The sequence below is a fragment of the Ornithorhynchus anatinus genome, chromosome 7, assembly GCF_004115215.2.
Source record: "Ornithorhynchus anatinus isolate Pmale09 chromosome 7, mOrnAna1.pri.v4, whole genome shotgun sequence".
NCBI lineage: Eukaryota > Metazoa > Chordata > Mammalia > Monotremata > Ornithorhynchidae > Ornithorhynchus > Ornithorhynchus anatinus.
In genome coordinates this window covers 76,245,446-76,265,448 of record NC_041734.1, presented here as the reverse complement: position 1 = coordinate 76,265,448, position 20,003 = coordinate 76,245,446, and the positions used below count along the sequence as shown (strand labels likewise).

Sequence of the window (20,003 nt, the reverse complement as noted above, 5' to 3'; positions counted from 1 at the left end):
ACCCGCTTGAACCTCTTCCAAGAAGTAGGCATGTGCTAACTTTAACATAGAGCTCTGCAAACCAAGCTCCAACTCATCCAAAGGAAGATATTTTAAATCAATCTAAATTAGCCAGTTGCCCAAAAGATAAATGCAGATTGAAGTGGAAAGAACAGGCACTTTATTTTTCTTTTCAAAGAGAAAATGATATTTCACTATCTTGGTTTCACAACGCACCGCCTTTCCCTTGCTCGAAAGCCCGTATCGTCCCTCTCTACCACCCATTCCAGTTACTGGTCATAATAATAATTATTATGGTATTTGTTAAGCATTTAACTATGTGCCAAGCACTGTTCAAAGCCCTGGGATAGATACAGGGTAATCAGTTTGTCCTGGGTGGGGCTCACGGTCTTAGTCCCCATTTTACAGATGAGGGAACTGAGGCCCAGAGAAGTGGAGTGACTTGCCTGAGGTCACACAGCAGGCAAGTGGCAGAGCTGGGATTAGAACCCGTGACCTTCCGACTCCCAGACCCGTGCTTCAGCCACTATACCACGTCATGGCCATTAACTGCCCCCCAGGTCCTACCTCCAACTTTTTGAACCATTTCGAGCCACTTCTCACATTCCTTCTCTCTTTCTCCATCCCTATACTGATCCTTGGGGACTTGAATATCCACAGAGATGTTCCCGATGACTCTTCCGCTGCCCGCTTCTTCTCACTCCTCAACTCCAGTGACCTGCTGCTCCACCCCTGCTCACCCACTCGCCAGCTTGGGTACACGCTCGATCTCATCGTCTCTAGGCACTGTTCAATCTCTCCCCTCCCCAACTCTGAAATCCCTCTTTGTGACCTCAACCTCTTCACCTGCCTTCTCTCCCACATACTCACTCCCTACAAATCTGTCCTGTTCCTCCCCAAAGACCTCCGATCTTTAGACCTTCCCCTCCCCAGTTCTTTAAAGTCATCATGCCCCATTTGCTCTCCATACCCAATCTCTACCACGGACACCTTCAACACTGCCATCTCTGCTGAATTCAACTCTCACTCCTCTGCCCCTCCGCTGATCTCATATCTCATACCACTAACTCCATGGTGTCCTTCCTCTGCTCCTGTGCTCGAGCTGCGGAGCAGTGCTGGTGGAAATCCAGACACCAGCCCAACCTTGTCCATCTCTAATTCATCCTCCTGGGCTTTAATTGTGACCTCAGATCGGCCCAGCAATGATACTTCCCCCATCCTTATTTGACTCCACACCTGTTGCTCACGCCAGCTGTTTCGGATGTTTAACTCCCTCCTCAAACCCGCTGTTCCCCTGCCTACCCCTAATCTCTTTCTCCCAGTGACCTGGTCACATACTTTAGTGGGATATGACGGGATATAATTCACTCCTCGCTGACCTCCCTGCCTCCTGTCTCTTCCCACTCCAGTCTGTAATTACAGTCATCAGGCATGATCTTCCCTAAAGTCTCCATTGCTCTTCTCCATCCCGTTTCACCCCTGCCCCCTCTATGACTCTCCCATCTTTCCTAGCAGTGTCTCCAGGTGAGCTCTCCCACTTCCTCTCAAAATCGCCTTTCACCTGCAACTCTGACCCCATTCCTTCGCACCTTATCGAAACACTTGCCCTTTTTATCTTACCTACTTGACCTCCATCTTCTACCATTCATTCTTTCATTCAGCTGTATTTATTGAGCGCTTACTGTGTACAAAGCACTATACTAAGAGCTTGGGAGAGTACACTAAAATAATAAGCAGACACATTCCCTGCCCACATCGAGCGTACAGTTTAGAGGGGAAAGAGAGACGTGAATATGAATGAATAAATTACAAATATATATGTACTTGGGATTGTACCATTTGAAAACCAGTCTTATCAGCTAGTGGTAACAGTAGCTAACATAACTCAGTCAATGACTAGCTTGTATCTCCTCCAGCACTTAGGACAGCCCCTATCACATAATAAACACTTAACAAATTCCATAAAAAAGGGATGACAATGGTTTTAGATAATGGAGGGCTTCCTTTCTGATCGAAACTTTCTATTACCTGTGATGGGAGGGAGAGAGGGGGCAAGAGGTATTATGCTGATTTCATGGATGAGGAGAACTAAAGCCTAGAAATGTTAAGTCAGTTGCCCAAAGATACCAGCCAAAAGCAGGGGTAGAATTCAGGTTATCTGGCGCTGACAGGAGGATGTCCAGCTTGCCATCTGTGTATTTCTGTTTCCTTGGGATAGAGCAGGATTCAACATAGGTGGTGTAATGTCCATTTTCCACTGGCTTGTTCGTCACTGCTTTCAAATATGTTCACGTATCCCTTGTCCTCAAAAAGGCCTCCTTTGACAGCTCCCCCCGGTTATCACCCCATCTTCCACCTACCAGTCCTCTCCAAACTCCTTGAGTGAGGTATCTACACCCACTGTTTCCACTTCCTCTCTTCCGTTTCTGTCCTTGCCCCCCTCCAGTCTGGCTTCCGTCCCCTTCACTTCACAGAAACTGCCCTCTCAAAGGTCACCAGTCACCTTCTTCTTGCCATATTAAATGGCCTCTACTCCATCCTAATTCTCCTTGTTGATCTTTAAGCTTCTTTGGACCCTGCGAACCACCCCCTTCTTGAAATAGTATCTAAAGCTGGCATCACTACCACTGTCCCTCCTGGTTCTCCTCCTTTATTTATCTTTCTCAGTCTCTTTCACAGGCTCCTCCTTTGCGTCCCTTCTTCTAACAATGAGAGTCCCTCAAGTCTCAGTTCTGGCTCCACTTTTATTATGCATCTGCACCCTCTCCCTTGGAGAACTGATTCACACCCACAGCTTCAACTACCATCTTTACGCTGATGACTCCCAAATCTACCTCTCTGTCCCTGACCTTTCTCCTCTGCGGTTTCACATTTCGTCCTGCTTTCGGGACATCCCTACCTAGGACCACCGACGCTTTAAACTTAACAGGTCTAAAGTGAACTCAAGATAACACCACTATCTTTTGTACCTCACATGGCTGTAACTTTGTTGTTATCCTTGATCATTGCTTTCATTCAACTCACATATTAGTCTGTCACCACATCTTGTCAATTCTATCTGCACAGCATATGTAAAATCTATCCTTGCCTCTCCATCCAAATGGCTACCCCGCTGATCCAAGTACTTGATTACGGCATCGGCCTCCTCGCTGACCTCCCTGCCTCCCGTCTCTCCCACTCCAGTCCATAATTCTTTCTGCTGACCAGATTATTGTTATAAAAAAGAAGTCAGTCCACATCTCCCCAATCGTCAACAACCTCCAGTGGCTGCCCGTCCAACTCCGCATCAAACGGAAACTCCTTACCACCAGCTCTGAAGCATTCAATCAGCTCACCCTTCCTACCTTACCTTGCTGATTTCCTACTACAGCCCTTTCTGCACTTTCTTCCACTAACACTAATTTATTCACTCTTTCATCCATCTCTCTGCTGACCCCTTGCCCATGTCCCCCCTCTCGCCTAGGACTCCCTCTTTCTGGTACGACAGACCACCACTTTTCCACACCTTCAAAGCCTTATTAAAATGAAAGCCTTTCCCTTTTAAGACATTCTATTCTCCAATCTCTCTCCCTTCTGCATCACCTATGCACTTGGATCTTTACTTTTTAAGTAGTTGGTATTCACCCTACCCTCAGCCCCACAGCACTTATGCACATACCCAGTATTTATTTTACTATCCTTCCCCCAGCCCCATTCCCCTCTAGACTGTAAGCTCCTTGAGGGCAGGGAACATGTCTACGAACTCTTTTGTACTTTCCCAAGCAGTTATTACAGCGCTCTGCACAGTAAGCACTCATCAATAAATACCATTGATTGATTGATTGAAATAGATCCAGGTGACCCAGATGTCCCCCAGATAGGTAGAGATGGAAGTAGAAAGAACTGATACTTCATTTTTCTTTTGAAAGAGGAAAAGGTGCTTCACTAAATGCTTGTTAATGACTGTAATTCCAGAACCCAACGTAGCGTGAATGGACCTTTTGCACCAGGACTGGAGATCACGTCCAAATTATTTGTGGTTTCCCATGATGCAAAGCTGCTGTTCAGTGCAGGACATTGGGACAACAGCATCCGAGTGACATCGCTCACCAAAGGCAAATTGATCGCACAGCACGAGAGACACATGGGTAAGTAATGAACGTTTTTGTCTCTAGAGGCCATGTTCTCCTGGGGCGTCTCCTGCTCCGGACACAGGCTCAGGCATGTTTAAAGAAGTGCTGGTGTCAGTTCACTAAAGCGGCAGGAATTCTCCTGGACCTCTAATATCTGAAATTATAAAGGTTGAAAAAGATCCCATTCCTCTGGATTATGTTTCTTAGGGCTACTTATGCTGTCCTAAGTATTGTCATAGGTCGCTAGTAGTCTTGGGAAGGGTCACGGGCGATTCACGTTTGGCCTGGCAAATCTAAAATGATGTCGCACTGTGGAGGCAATCACCTCCCCAGGATTAACGGGTTCCCTGAGCCTTGTCCTTTACCCTGCTTTCTCGCTTTACAGATGTGGTGACCTGCTTAGCTACGGATTACTGTGGGATACATCTGATTTCCGGTTCCAGAGACACAACATGTATGATCTGGCAAATTGCCCAGCAGGTAACCGAACCTGAAAGAACAGAATTTAAAATGTTTTTCTTTCAGATCGTCTTATCCACACAGTTCAGTTCACTAGCGAATGGCATATCTATTCAGAATTATTGTCTGGGCTTAAAAAGAACTTAATTGAGAATGCAAAGCATTACGGTAAATCAGCTTACCCCATCGTACCTCACCTCACTGAACTCCCACCATAGCCCCGGCTACACATTCTGCTCTTCTTCTATTATTGTTAAGTGCCATTGAGTCATTTCCGGTTCGTAGCAACACCAGGGATAGACTCTCTCCAGAACGTCCTGTCCTCTGCCGTATTCCGCAGCCTTTCTTATGGTTCTTCTGTTATTGTTGTTCTGGTCTCTATCCATCTGCCTCTTCCACCTTTTCCTTGGAATTTTCCTAGCATTCGTGTCTTCTCCAGAGACACTGTTAGTCCATTAATGTCTGCTCTTCTAGAGTCAACTTTATTCACTGTGCCCCAATCATGTCTGTCTTTCCTCTGACCCTTTTCTTAAGTCCCCCTCATAGCCCGGAACTCCCTCCCTCTCCAAATATGCCGGACCTCCATTCTCCCCACCCTCAAAGCCTTTTTAACGTCACATCACCTCCGAGAGGTCTTCCCCGATTAAGCCCTCTTTTCCCCAGTTCACTCTCCCTTCTGCGACATCTTTGTGCTTGGATCTGTGACCTCTGGGCATTTGATATTTGCCCCACCTCCAATCCCACAGCACTCATGCACATATCTTTGCATATTATAAATTATTTATATTAATGTCTGTCTCCCTCGCTTGACTGGAAACTCATTATGGGCAGGGAATCTGTCTGCTAATTCCATTGCATTGTATTCTTCCAAGTGCTTACTGCAGCACTTTGCACATAGTAAGCGCTCAATAGATAGCATCAATTAATTGGTATTATTGTTATTATATTATAACCCAGGTTTTTTTTTAAAGATTCATTCATTCAATAGTATTTATTGAGCGCTTACTATGTGCAGAGCACTGTACTAAGCACTTGGAATGTACAAATCAGCAACAGATAGAGAACAAATCAGCAACAGATACAGTCCCTGCCCATTGATGGGCTCACAGTCTAATCGGGGGAGACAGACAGACAAAAACAATAGCAATAAATAGAATCAAGGGGATGTACATCTCATTAAAACAATAGCAATAAATAGAATCAAGGTGATGTACATCTCATTAACAAAATAAATAGGGTAATAAAAAATATAGGAGAAGCAGCGTGGCTCAGTGGAAAAAGCACGGGCTTTGGAGTCAGGGCTCATGAGTTCGAATCCCAGCTCTGCCACTTGTCAGCTGTGTGACTGTGGGCAAGTCACTTAACTTCTCTGTGCCTCAGTTCCCTCATCTGTAAAATGGGGATTAAGACTGTGAGCCCCACGTGGGACGACCTGATTCCCCTATGTCTACCCCAGCGCTTAGAACAGTGCTCGGCACATAGTAAGCGCTTAACAAATACCAACATTATTTTTATTATTATACAATTGAGCAGACGAGCACAGTGCTGAGGGGAAGGGAGAGGGGGAGGAGCAGAGGGAAAGCGGGGGGAAAGGGGGCTTAGCTGAGGGGAGGTGCAGGGTGGGGTAGAGGGGGAGCAGAGGGAAAAGGGGAAGCTCGGTGCGGGAAGGCCTCTTGGAGGAGGTGAGCTCTCAGTAGGGCTTTGAAGAGGGAAAGAGAATTAGTTTGGCGGAGGTGAGGAGGATGTGGCCCAGGGGTCGACGGCAGGATAGGCGAAAACAGGGGATGATGACTGCCCTGTCCTATTTTCTCAGTGCAAATTCTTAATTTCTGGAAGATGAAGGCATCGTTTCCAAATGATTTTCCCTCTTAGGTGGCAGGTGGTTGTGCATTAATTATAACCACCTGGCCAAGGAAAAAGGTGAAAGGGGCAGAGGAAGTTAAGAAAACAGGATAGTAGGAAAAGCAGAAGATGGCTGTAATATATTTTCACTGAATCTTTAGATGCTTATGTGTACAAAATGTATGTCATTAAATTTCCATTTGGGGAAAAAAGAAGCAAATATCAGCATTTGAGCACCTGTATCCAGAGCACTGAACTAGGTGCTTAAAAGTATGCAAAGACATGTTTAAATACATTTCCCCGCCTTCGAGGAGCTTATAATCAAATGGGGACTGAGACAGTCGATGAATAAATAATCAATGGAATTTATTGAGCGCTTACTGTCGGTACAGTTCACTAATCCCTTTCTAATGCTGGCAGATCATTTGGTAAGAGGGCTTCTTATTGGCAAAATTAGCATTTGAGAACTGCTGATGTACAAGGAAATAATTGGACACGCTCCGTGTCTTGTCTCTTTGGGTAGATCACTTTGGTTTGGCACTGATTTTTTTTTTTTAAGTGATGCCACATTTTGACATATATTGATTTTGTGCTAGATCCATACACATGATACACGCAGCCTTTAGTGAATTGGTTCCTCTCAGCAATAAATCCTGAGTTCCCCTAGGAAAAGTAGAGAGATGCTAGGTTCTCTATTTGGTTTTCAAGGTTGAAGTAAATTAAAGTCCCTACCCAATGGGGAATTGGTTGGTTGACTGAAATGTACAGAGACCAAGTGGTCTGATGTGGGGTTAACATTCTTAAGAACTCGGATTTGCTAGCCAGCGCTCAGAACAGTGCTTAATACATAGTAAGCTCCTAACAGATGCCATCATTATTATTATTAGCCCGATTTTAGACTTCACCTCCTGATGTCATGTGGCTCCTGACGTCTCTTTTCCAAAACCAGCCCACCAGGCTGATCTCTTGGCTGCTGCTGTCTTCCAGCTATCCACAAAAACCCTAGGAGATCCTCACCACCTTTGTTCTTTTCATCCCAGGGAGGCGTTCCGGTGGGTTTAGCCACGAAACCCTTCCAGATTCTCTACGGACACACCGATGAAATATCGAGCGTTGGTATCAGCACTGAGCTAGACATGGCAGTGTCAGGAGCAAGGGTAAGAGTGAATTTTTCTTTATTTATTGGAGAAGTCATTTCTACTATAAAGGCTAGGGAAGTATCCACCAGAAAAATTGTAGGGTTTTATTTTCAGGGATTAAGGAAGCTAATCTTTAGGAATCTAAAAGGAAAGATTAATGTAGATGACCTACTGGAAACTGTTTTTTTAATGGTATTTCTTGAGCACTTATGCGCCAAGCACTGTACTAAGCCCTGGGGTAGATACGTGATGGTTTCGACACATTCTCTGTCCCCCCTGGGCCTTATCGGTGGAAGGGAGCAGGATGTAATCCCCATTTCACAGCTGAGGTAACTGAGGCACAGAGAAGTGAAGTGACTTACCCAAGGTGACAGAGCAGACAAGTAGGAGAGCCCAGATTAAAAAGCAGGTCCTCTGCCCCCTGGGCCCAGGTCTTTCCACTGGGCCACATTCATGTACGTATCTTTGCATATTATAAATTATTTATATTAATTACTGTCTCCCTCTCTTGACTGGAAGCTCATTATGGGCAGGGAATCTGTCTGCTAATTCCATTGCATTGTATTCTCCCAGTTAGCGTTCTAATCCTAGCTCCGTCATTTGTCTGCTGTGTGATTTTGGGCAAGTGACGTAATTTCTCTGTGCCTCAGTCTCCCCATCTGTAGACTGGGGATTAATACTGTGAGCTGCATGGCTTAATGGAAAGAGCACGAGCTCGGGAGTCAGAGGACGTGGGTTCTGATCTCGGCTCTGCCACTTGTCAGCTCTGTGACTTTGGGCAAGTCATTTAACTTATCTATGCCTCAGTTACCTCATCTGGAAAATGAGGATTAAGACTGTGAGCCCCACACGGGACAACCTGATAACCTTGTATCTACCCCAGTGTTTAGAACAGTGCTTGGCACATAGTAAACTCTTAACAAATACCATCATTATTATTATTATTACTTGGGCTGTGTCCAATCTGATTAGTTTATATCTACACCAGCATTTAGTACAGTGCCTGGTACATAAGCGGAGAAGCAGCGTGGCTTAGTGGGCAGAGTGCGGGCTTGGGAGTCAGAAGAAGTGGGTTCTAATCCCAAGGCCACCACTTTTCTGCTCTGTGACCTTGGGCAAGTCACTTGGCTTCTCTGCACCTCAGTTATCTCATCTGTAAAATGGGGGTTAAGACTGTGAGCCTCATGCGGGACAGGGACTGCATCCAACCCGACAACTTCGTATCTACCCCAGCGCTTAGTTCAGTGCCTGGGATATAGTAAATGCTTAACAAATATAAAAAAATACTATAAAATAAAAAAAACTACAGTTTTAATTGGGGACTTTGGGGATTTGGGTGAGAAATTGATAGTCCTAGGAGCTAAAAGAGAAGCAGCGTGCTCAGTGGAAAGAGACCGGGCTTGGGAGTCAGAGGTCCTGGGTTCTAATCACGGCTCCGCCGCTTCTCAGCTGTGTGATCCTGGACGAGTCACTTCACTTCTCAGTGCCTCAGTTCCCTCATCTGTAAAATGAGGATGAAGACTGTGAGCCCTATGTGGGACAACCTGATTACCTTGTATCTACCCCAGCGCTTAGAACAGTGCTTGGCACATAGTAAGCGCTTAGCGATACCAACATTAAAAGGAAAGAGAAACGTCTCCTTGAGTGACAAGTTTTCAGGGTGGGGATGTGTCAGAAGATATGGATCTGTGGGGGGTGATTCGTCCCCCTGCCTTACTCTCCCTCCTTCCTTGCCACTCTCCTTCACCAGATCTCTGCTTTCTCTGCCTCTTACTCCCACCCAGACTTTCAGAGATTCTTCTCGTTGCAGGATGGCACTGTAATTATTCACACCATTCAGAAAGGCCAATATATGCGGACTTTGCGCCCACCTTGTGAAAGCTCTCTACTGCTGACCGTCCCCAGCTTGGCTCTGTCGTGGGAAGGGCATATTGTTGTCTGCACCAGCATAGAAGGCACGACCAACTTCAAGGTACCTAGCCCTGAACAAATTAACATCATAGGTCTGGGATTCAGAGAACCTGGGTTCTAATCCCAGCTCCTCCACTTGTCCGCTGTGACCTAGAGCATGTCACCTAATTTCTCTATGCCCGTTACCTCATCCGTATAATGAGGATTAAGACTGTAAACCACAGGTGAGACATAAATTGTGTTCAACCTGATTATCTTGTATCTATGCCAGTGCTTAGTACGATGCCTGGCATATAGTAAGCGCTTAGCAAATACCATTTAAAAATCGAAAACTGGAACGTCTCCAGAGGGAGCCCCCTTCCCACTTTGCCTCAGATTGCCATTTTGAGTACAGAACATTTTGGAGAGGGTGCTTCCCTTCCTGTCTGCAGTGAATGGTACCAGTAATCCACACTGTAACACTTCTGACCCTCAGTAAAGCATTCAGACCGTCGGAAAGCTTCAAGAACTTCCGTTAGACAGTCCTTGGCCTTAAGGATGTGTTTTGATCCTTATGATCATGCACGTTTAAGAAGGCGCTTTTTGGAAAGGATTTTCTTGGTGGGTCAAACTCACTGATGGGAGGAGGAATGCTTTCCTTCCTATTGACTCTACAGTTGTTTTGAAAAATTCAGAACATTTTCGGGGAAAAAAGTCTTATTGGGTGTTGAGATGAATCTGCATTTCTGAAATGCACCTTAATCTATGCCGCTCAAATAGGGACCGATGGACATACTGACCTCTTTGAGATTTCAGACCTTTTTTCCTAATCCATATTCTCCAAGACCTATTAATCCTTCCTTCCCTTAGCTGTAGTGTAATGGTCTGGGTGCAAATAGTAGATAAACTAAGAATGAACTCTCTTACTTTGGACCCTAAGAAGATCCCACTTTGCTCTCCACAGGATAAGCATGCTTTACACCTATTTTCGGTAAATGGAAAGTATCTAGGCTCCGAGAGCCTGCAGGAACAAGTGTTGGATATGTGTGTAGCTGGAGAGCATATCGTGATGGGCAGCTTGCAAGGCTTCCTCTCCATCCGCAACCTCCACAGGTAACAAATCCACACCGCTGGTTGATGAAACGTTCACTGTCACGACTGTTTGCTCTTTGAGGGGGAATGAATGTCACCCACGGGCTTGTGGAATTTGGTCATCTTCAGAAGTAGCATTGTCTTGAGAAGCAGAGAGGCCTAGTGGATGAAGCACAGGCCTTGGAGTCAGGGGACTTGGATTCTAATCCCAGCTCCGCTCCTTATCTGCTGTGTGACCTTGGGCTAGTCACATCACGTCTCTGTGCCTCCGTTACCTCATCTCTAAAATGGGGAGTAAGACTGTGAGCCCCTTGTGGGACGCAGACTGTGTTCAACCTGTTTAGCTTGGATCTACACCAGTGCGTAGTTCAGTGTCTGCCACATAATGCGAGCCCACCATGGGTTAAGAACTGTGCCCAATTCCATTTGCTTGTATCCACTCTAGTGCTTAGTACAGGGACTGGCACTTAGTAAGCACTTAAATACTCCTGTTGTTATTATTTTTGCTATTATTATTGCATAAGTGCTTAATAAATACCATATTAAAAAATAGACCCTGGTTTATGAACACTGGAGAATTTGTCCCACAGCAGACTCAGCATGTGTAATTGAACTTTCTGAGGTGGAGGAAAGATGAACCAATTTAGCACTGACGTATTCAAAGTAGATATTATGTTGAACACTCCATTTCCACTGTTTATGAAAAAAGCTTCAATGACTGTGTGGGGAAAAACTTGAAGAGATCTTTGGTTAGCAAATGGAAGATTGTCAAAGGTCCACCTCTTCACATTGTAAGACCATGAAGTTGGGACTTGAGAGGGCAAGTTATGGGAATAGGCAAATTTGTGAGTGAGGCTTTTTGAGTCCTTCCACCTGTGACGTTTTCTGAAACAATGTGTTTTAACTGAGTAACTCTTGGTGGGGGTGGTTGTTGATTATCTAACAATATAACCCAGCTGAAATGAAGTCCGTCGATAGGCCAGAAAAATGTACTGGCCTGTCCACAAGACCCCCTTTTCCTTCTCCGTTTGCCCTGTTGACTCTACACTACTTTGAGGCGCTCTGGCATCAATCCAGCAGTGGTATTTATTGAGTGCTTACTGTGTGCAGAGCACTGTATAAACACTTGGGAGAGTAGAGTACAACAGAGTTGGTAGGCACATTCCCTCAAGGAGCTCTCAATCTAAAAAAAATGAATGATATGTACATAAGTGAGGGTGGGGATAAATAAAGGATACAAATCAAAGTGCAAGGGCAACACAGAAGGGAGAGGGAGTAGGGGAAATGAGGGCGTAGTCAAGGAAGGCCTCTTGGAGGAGATGTGATTTTTAATAGGGCTTTGAAAGTGCTGGGATTTGTCAGATATGAAGGGGAAGGAGTTCCAGGCCAGAAGCAGGATGGGGTGTGGCCTCGGCAAACTCCTTGGGTCACTTTCCATCCCTCAGGAATGTAAACCTTTCCCAAACCCCAACTTCCCTCCTCCCAGATCACCCAATCCTCTTTATATTCACTTAGCCTCTCACCGCCTCAGCCCTCCCCCTCCCACTTTCCCACCCATAAGTACTTTCTTGTGTCTTCTTCCATCTTAGTTCTCACTCATCTGGAGATAATGCATCATCAGGGATACATGGAAGGGCTTGAGAAGCAACTTAAAAAGCTGCTTAGACCACCAGACCCCCATGCAGAGAGCAATCCAGGTGTTCTTCCTCCCCGCAGTTCTGGGGTTTTGTGGCCTGAAAGTAGAATAGTACGTGAATGCTGTAGTGATTTCCCTGTCATCAGTCAGTTGTATTAATTGAGCACTTACTGGGTGCAGAGCACTGTACTAAGCGCTTGGGAGAATACTAGAGACTGAAAATTGAAACTGTGTTGTATGTCTTGGATAATATGAAGAAAGGCTACTGTTTTGGCACAATAGAAACAGGGTTTGTGTTGGAGTAATTCAGCTGCTAATCGTGTATCATTTCATTTTGGTAATATCTTTTTAAAATCCGATTCTCTTTTAGCTTGAATCTCAGCATCTCTCCCTTAGCCATGAGACTACCCATCCACTGTGTTTCGGTTACCAAAGAGTACAGCCACATCCTTGTAGGACTGGAAGATGGCAAGTTGATTATTGTTGGTGTTGGCAAACCAGCAGAGGTAAAACTCCCTCCAAGAACTTTATGTCCAGAACAGTTGGGGAATCCCTTAGCCCCTCTTCGTCCCAGTTGAACCACGGGTCATCAGAGTGGTTGGGCAGCTAAAGAAGCAGCATGGACTCGTGGATAGAGCCCGGGCCCGGGAGTCAGAAGGACATGAGTTCTAATCCCGACTCTACCACATGTCGGTTGTGTGATCTTGGGCTGTGTCCAACCTGATTATCTTATATCTACCCCAGATCTTAGAACAGTACCTGGCACATAGTGAACACTTAACAAATACCATTATTTGTTATTATAATCATTATTATAATCATTATAATAACAAATACAATACCATATAATATAATGCCATTATTATTATACCAAATATAATTTCATTATTATAATCAATAATAACACTAAAATTAAATAGTATTATTATTATTATTATTAAAGAATTTTGTTGGGAAACAAGTGGAAATGTACAAGGAGGCTGGTGATTCAGACTTCCCTATTCTGCATTAAAGGTCTGTTGGAGAATAAGTATTATGAGTATTTCTAAGAGGCCTGGGTGTGATCCCAAGATCTTAGAACCTCCTCATCTGAATGCACTGCAGTGCCCTTTCTCTCTCCAAAAATTAAATTTAAATGCAGTCACCCTGGGCATGGCTGGGTGCTGCCGATCTAGTTTTAATGATCCTTTTCCACTCGGCTGATGGAATACAGCTTCCGGACAAAGTGCACGTCCTGTGGTTGATGGAAATTGCCTGACATAGGCTCGCCGGCTACCGAAGGCGCACTTGTCAAATAAATATCCTCTTGCCTTGGGAAAAGCAGTAGTTGGGCTCCAGGTGGTGTCACAGCTCTGCCGGGGAAGGCCGGTGTGATTGTAAATTGTCACAGGTGAGGAGGGGCTTCATTAATCTCCACAGAGCCCCAGTCTGCCCCAGTTGAGCAGCCTGACAGTGACACCTCCTGGAATCCCTTCAAACCATAACATTTCCACCAAGAGCTGAGGGGCAGTTGTTCTGTTTAACTGACTTCTGAAAACTCCCTCAGAATTTAGCTGGCTACTTTTAATTGCCTGAAACTTCTTTCATTAGAATAGTAGGCCCTGGGAGTCAGAGTATGTGGGTTCAGATCCCAGCTTTGCCATTTGCCTGCTCAGTGATCTTAGGCAAGTCATTTTCACTTGTCTGGGCCTCAGTAACCTCTTCAGTAAAATGGGGATTAAGACTGTGAACCTCATGTGGACGTGACACAGTCCAAACTGATTAGCATGTATCTGCTCCAGGGCTTAGTAAAGTGCCTGGCACATAGCAAGCGCTTAACAAATACCATTAAAAAAAAGTAGGTTCTTGAAGGTAAAAACGATAAAAATTCTTATAATTTGAATAGCGAGATAAAAGCCGCTTTGGTTCCTTGGATTTCCAGCCTTTTTCAGGACTCCCACCGCAAGAAATCCCAAGTGGTTCTTTGGTCAGACACCTTCCCCACTCAGGACGTCAATGTTTCCAACCTTCACCCTCACCTGCCTTCCATGGCTGTGAGGATTTACTTCCCCAGAAAACACACTGGATTTTAAAAAGATCGTTTTGAATGTAAAGGCTCAGAAACCTGTCCTTTAATGGATTTTTAACCATGCACCGGTTTTCCAAGCTGCGGGGCTCGTGGGAAATTCACTCTTAAACTGCAGTGCAGAGCAGATTGCTCTCCCCAGTGGACAAGGAGCAATAGGAGACCACTGATGGGCTTTGGTCTCTTCCCTCTTTCTACCCTCTCCCCTCTCTCCACCACCTCCTTAACTGATGCTTAGCTAAAATACCCCCATTAGTTTCAGGAAGAGGTAATAATACTAATAATTATGGTATTTAAACACTATGCTAAGCACTGAGATAGATAAGATAATCAGGTTGGACACGGTCCCTTTCCCTCAAAGGGCTCACAGTCTTAGTCCCCATTTTACAGATGAAGTAGCTGAGGCACAGAGAAGAGAAGTGACTTCCCCAGGTCACACAGCGGACACCAGTTGGAGTCGGGGTTAGAACCTAGGTGCTTCTGACTCCCAGACCCGTGGTCTTTCCATTAGGCCAAGCTGAGAGAGTGAAATTTTGGCTCAGACCCTTTAATATGGCATTAAGAAGTTAAGGGAAATGGTGTAATACAAAATGCATAGAGATTCAAGAGTGTCACATTAACCATTCTTGAAGGAATTTTTAGCATCAGGTTATTTACTTAAATTAATCAGAAATTTAACAATAGTCACTATAGTATATAGATTAGGTTTGGAAAGAAGTTCCAGTCTATTGTGCAAAGCTTTAATCTTTTTGCTAAATTGAAATTTGCAAAATTGAGGATTTTTTTCCTCATATGTCTCTTTTCCCAAACAAAACAGCTTTAAAAACCCTCAAGCACTCTTGCTTTCCAAATTACTGTTTTAGTCCCATTGTTAATGTCACCTTTTCTTTTCACTCTTATACCATCATCATTAATCAATCACTGGTATTTATTGAGTACTTACTGTGTGCAGAGTACTGTCCTTAGCTCTTTGGGAGAGTACCGTAGAGTAAGTAAATATAATTCAAGCCCTCAAGGAGTTCACTTGTTAGCTAAAAATTTCATTTTTTCCCTTGGCATGTCATTATTTTGGTAATTTATTGCCAGCTTTGGGGATGGTGGAAGCCTTATTCCAAATGAAAGATAAACAAGAAGAAATCACACTTAATAATGTAAAGAAGCTAGAGGTGAAAGTAATTTTTAATGCCATTATATGTGATTTTTAAGCAAAGGACTTAAAATGTAGGAATTTCAAAATTTAAATAGAATATTTGGCTTCTTATTTGGTGGCGTCAACTTCTTATTCGTGTGGAGAGATCCTGAAAGCAGCCATTTTCCTTTACACCTCTTAACCAGAAGCCATGGAAAAATGAGCTTTTTCTGCTAAGGAAATTCTGTATTTTCACCGTTGTTCCTGATAATACCTTTTTTAAGGCGTCTTTTCTCCAAGCCTTTCTCTTAACTGTGTCTCTGAATTACTTTGAACAGGTGCGTTCAGGTCAGCTCTCCCGAAAACTGTGGGGCTCCAGCAAGCGACTGAGCCAGATTTCGGCCGGGGAGACGGAGTATAACACTCAAGAGGCCAAGTGATTGCTGCTTCTGTCTTCTGCCAACCACCTAGAAACTTGATTTATTTTCTAGTCGCTTTAAACACATCTCTCAACTTCCTGGTGACTGTTTCGGGGTGCGATCATGTCAGAATTTGGCTCATGCCTAGTACGATTAGAAGCACGCAGGCTGTATTGTCACCTTTTCATTTTGGGCCTGATTTCATTGAACCAAATGCTTTCCCTAGTTACAGTGAAGTCTGAGACGACTTGAAGGGTGTGACATTCCCATGCTAGTCAGACACTTCCAGCTTTCTTCAAGTACAGCAGAAGAAAGTGAACAAAAGTACTTGCCTCAGCTAGGTATGTACCTCACATCCCAGGCGGGAAATTTGCAGTTACTTCAACAGTTAATGTCTCGATGTCTCTGGCGCGGTGGAGAGATACGAATTGAAACGTGTTCTGCCGGCTAATGACCTTGCTGTTCTCTGATCACGTCACTAGCGTAAATCCTCCTTTCTTCCTTTCTGTGGTTCTGCTGCTAGATGTTCCAGAACTGTATCTGTTTAGTTAAAGCCCTAGGTTGATTGATTGAACCAAAAGGAAATGAAGAACAGAGACTGGTGTTCTAGCCTACTCTGGGAACGCACCTCTGAGTACTCAAGTCTGTAGAGGATTCTGAAACAAAAAGAGAGCAAGGTACATTTTCAAGATGGATGTTTTGTCCTCCTATTCAAATTAGTTGCTAGAGCTGTTTTTGACCTATCAAATGTATTTTACTTCTGGAAGGATATGGGAATTCTGGGTTCTTTATGTATTAGGCAATTAGCCCATTAACTGAGGTTTGTTATGTTTTTGTCCAACTCGTCATTGTTTGTAAATCCGTTAGAAACCCGGGACCCTGAATCTTGCTATCGCACAGAGAGTAAGTCTTTGGAATTCTAGACAGCAGTTCCCAGTGGACAATATTCATGTTTGATTTAGGTGTAATCTCATTACCTCAGATTTTCAGAACCCGAAAACTAAGTATTTCCTTCTCACCAATTTCACTGAGGCGTTCATTTGGGATGGAAAGGCCAAAGCTGTTGAAACTAATGATCATTTAGGGTCCACCCCTTTCTGATTTAGTGCAGTGTGCCGCTTTTACATTTATCTGTAAAGAACTCATTTGCCTAATGATGATCTTCCAATTACCTTACAAAGCCTTATCATTACTTCTTAAATGTAGTTCCTTCTGGGATACTTTTCCCCCAAAAAACAACTCCACTGTGTATTTGGTCCACAAGACATTTCCATTCCAGAAATTTGAAAATAAAGGCCAGAAGCTTGGTAGCTGATTTTGAATTGTCATAACGTCCAGGAATTGACTGCTACTATGAAGAGCCGGCCATAAGGATCAGACTTAGAGCATGGAGGAATGCTATCGTCTTCGGAGGTCTCCATCCGGTGTTCAGAAACCAAACATTATTCTGTAAAATTGGTTCTGGGCTTGAGGAGAGTGGAGTAGGATCCAGTGAGAAAAGGTGTTATTGCTTATTTTCATTTTCTAGCCAAATGGCCTTGTTGTAAAGAGGCGTCAAAACAGAAATCGGCCAAAGATCACGGTTTTGGGAGGGAGGGAGAGAGATTGTTTCCCAGAATTTATTGTGTTCTCATTTTCCGAGACCTTTTTAAGTAGTCTTACTTTGGATTTCGGTTTTAACGTTTTGGCTTAAGAGGAGGTTAGAAGCCAGCATACTCCTGGTGTTTGATTTCAACTGAAATGAAAGGTAGGTTCAGCAGATATTTAATTAAATCTCGGAAGATTTTCTTCTGGTCATTATAAAGAGGAATTCAAGGGTGGCTAGGTTATAGATCTGTATTTATTTTGGATGCCTGTAAAATTTAGTGAAGGAAGTTGACCTGAGGTTAGCAGGGTCCTTTACAAAGATTTATCTTTTGACATGGTGGTACATCGGGCTTTTGTAGCATAAAAATCAGGTGTGTTTTTTTCAGTTCAGTTGGAGAGAGATGATTCAAGCCTACAAAGAAATAGGCACCTCAAGCCTCAGGTATTTGATGGCCTTGAGGGGTCATAGGGTGGAAGGGCACCATGGTATTCTGAGGCTGGGGAGCGGGGGCATCCCTGAGTCAGTGCTGAATGGACTGAAAGCTCCTTGAGGGTGGGGATCATAGCTACCAACTCTGTCATATTGTACTTTCCCAAGCGCTTAGTACAGCCCTCTGCTCACAGTAAACACTCAATAAAATACCAGTGATAACGCCGACAGACTCTCCCAGCCCATTTCATTAACCCTGGGGGGGTTCTCAGATTCACCCTGGGACTCTTCAACCGATCAATCAATCAACGGTGTTTATTGAGCGCTTACCGTGCACCGAACGCTGTACTTAATGCTTGAGAGTGTACGATGCAGTAAAGTAGGCAAACCTCATTTGTGCCAAAAGGAGCTTTCAGATGAGTGGGGGAGATAGGCATGAAAACAAGTTATAGATGGGAAGGTATATAAAGGGCTGTGGGGAGACGATTTTTGTATAAGTGGAACTGGGGTCCTCTTCAAATCTGGGATAATAATAATAATAATGGTACTTGTTAAGCGCTTACTGTGTGCCAAGCGCTATTCTAAGTGCTGGGGTGGATCCGAGTTAATCAGGATGGACACATTGCCTGACCCACCTGGGGTTTACGGTCTTAATCCCCATTTTACAGATGAGGTAACTGAGGCCCAGTGAAGTGACTTGCCCAAGGTGGTGGAGCTGGGATTAGAACCCAAGACCTTCTTACTCTCAGGCCGCTGGGACCTTCTGCTCAGAGCAGCCCATTCCTCCAAGATCCCCCTCCTCTGCGTCGCTCGTCAACTAGGCCAAGACAGACAGGGTCACTCGCTTCAGCTAGAGCTGCAACTATGACCCAAGAGAAAAACAGTGAGGAAAGTAAGAATCAGGTAAAAGATGACAAGGGGTAACTTCCATCCTTTCTTCAGTCCGGATGTTAAACCAGACACACTAAGCAAGGTAGTGCATGACTTATGTAGAAGACAAAATACCATTAGGTAAGATTCAGAATAATATTAAAAATCTTCTAAATATATTCCCTCACACCCCCAGGAAGGTAGTCTCCCTGGTTTTTTAAGATTGGGATTAGTGCTTCACAAATTGGGGTGAGGACCTTAGGAGAGGGTCAGAAAAGTGCCCAGGTAAATCTCTAGCCAGCCCCCTGAAGTCCTAGACCCCAGAAACCGTGGGCCTTTGAATGCCATACACCCACGTGTTTTTTTAACAACAATATAACCCAAAACAGGTAAGGAATTCGGGTAAATAGAGCAACCGAAAAAGCCCAGCAGATGCAGTAGCTGTCTAAAGGGAGAAAGGATCTGCCCTAGTCACACCACATTATATAATATGTATTATATACAGTGTCTAAACCGTATACACTGTTACATTGTACTCTCCCAAGTGCTTAGTACAGTGATCTGCACACAGTAAGTGCTCAGTGAATATCGATTGCTTGATTGACTGATCACACTCCTTGGAAGCGTCATTCTCTGGTTTCCACCCAATAGGTGGCATGGGGGAGAGGGACCATCTGGAACCACAGGAAACACTCTATCAGTCAATTGTATTTATTGAGCGCTTACTGTGTGCAGAGCACTTATTAAACTCTTGAGAGAGTACAATACGAGACACATTCCCTTCCCAAAGCGAGTCTAGAAGGGGAGGCGGACATTAATATAAATAAATTACAGGCAATTAGCAGTGGCTGGGAGCTCTCACTGGCCTCTCCTTTCCCCATTCAGTACCCCAAGCAGTCTCCGGCATCTCCCCCCAACTCCCTGGAGGTCAGCCAGGCTGTTTAAAACCATCCAAGATTGGTAGTCTCTGACTTGCCTAGAAGCGTTCAACTCTGACCACTAAAAATCTGCATTTCAGAACATCTCAGCTCTGTTGCTTCTGGGAGCTGTCATGGAGAAAATGAAAATCCCCAGGATTTCAATTCTACTTGGGTTCCAAAGGTGTGAATGGCTGAATATGTATTAAGTGCTGAATTCGGCTGCCTTGTTCCACCACTTCAATTTTGATCTCTTTCTATAGCAAAGCCCTCGGGAGGAGTCTGATGAGGATACGAGAAATTCAGTTTTCTGCCTGCCTTTTCTCAGATCTCAGCAGGAACCAGACTTCTCAGTCGTCACTCACCGGGGTGGAAGCGTAAGCACTTTTGGATAGCTAGGGAGGCTTTTGTGGTTC

General features: G+C 44.4%; 1 protein-coding gene across 3 annotated transcripts in view; it reads left to right on the top strand.

Moving 5' to 3' along the window:
• NBEAL1 (neurobeachin like 1) overlaps nucleotides 1-17,830 on the top strand; it is a 190,157-nt gene extending 172,327 nt beyond the window's left edge. For all 3 annotated transcript variants that reach the window (XM_029068756.2, XM_029068751.2, XM_029068752.2), the window contains 7 exons: nucleotides 3,955-4,127; nucleotides 4,498-4,592; nucleotides 7,454-7,570; nucleotides 9,363-9,524; nucleotides 10,407-10,555; nucleotides 12,541-12,676; nucleotides 15,703-17,830. In XM_029068756.2, coding sequence (XP_028924589.1) covers nucleotides 3,955-4,127; nucleotides 4,498-4,592; nucleotides 7,454-7,570; nucleotides 9,363-9,524; nucleotides 10,407-10,555; nucleotides 12,541-12,676; nucleotides 15,703-15,804 — 934 coding nt within the window. In that variant the 3' untranslated portion in view covers nucleotides 15,805-17,830. The remainder of the gene's footprint in view (nucleotides 1-3,954; nucleotides 4,128-4,497; nucleotides 4,593-7,453; nucleotides 7,571-9,362; nucleotides 9,525-10,406; nucleotides 10,556-12,540; nucleotides 12,677-15,702) is intronic.
• Nucleotides 17,831-20,003: the final 2,173 nt, after the last annotated feature.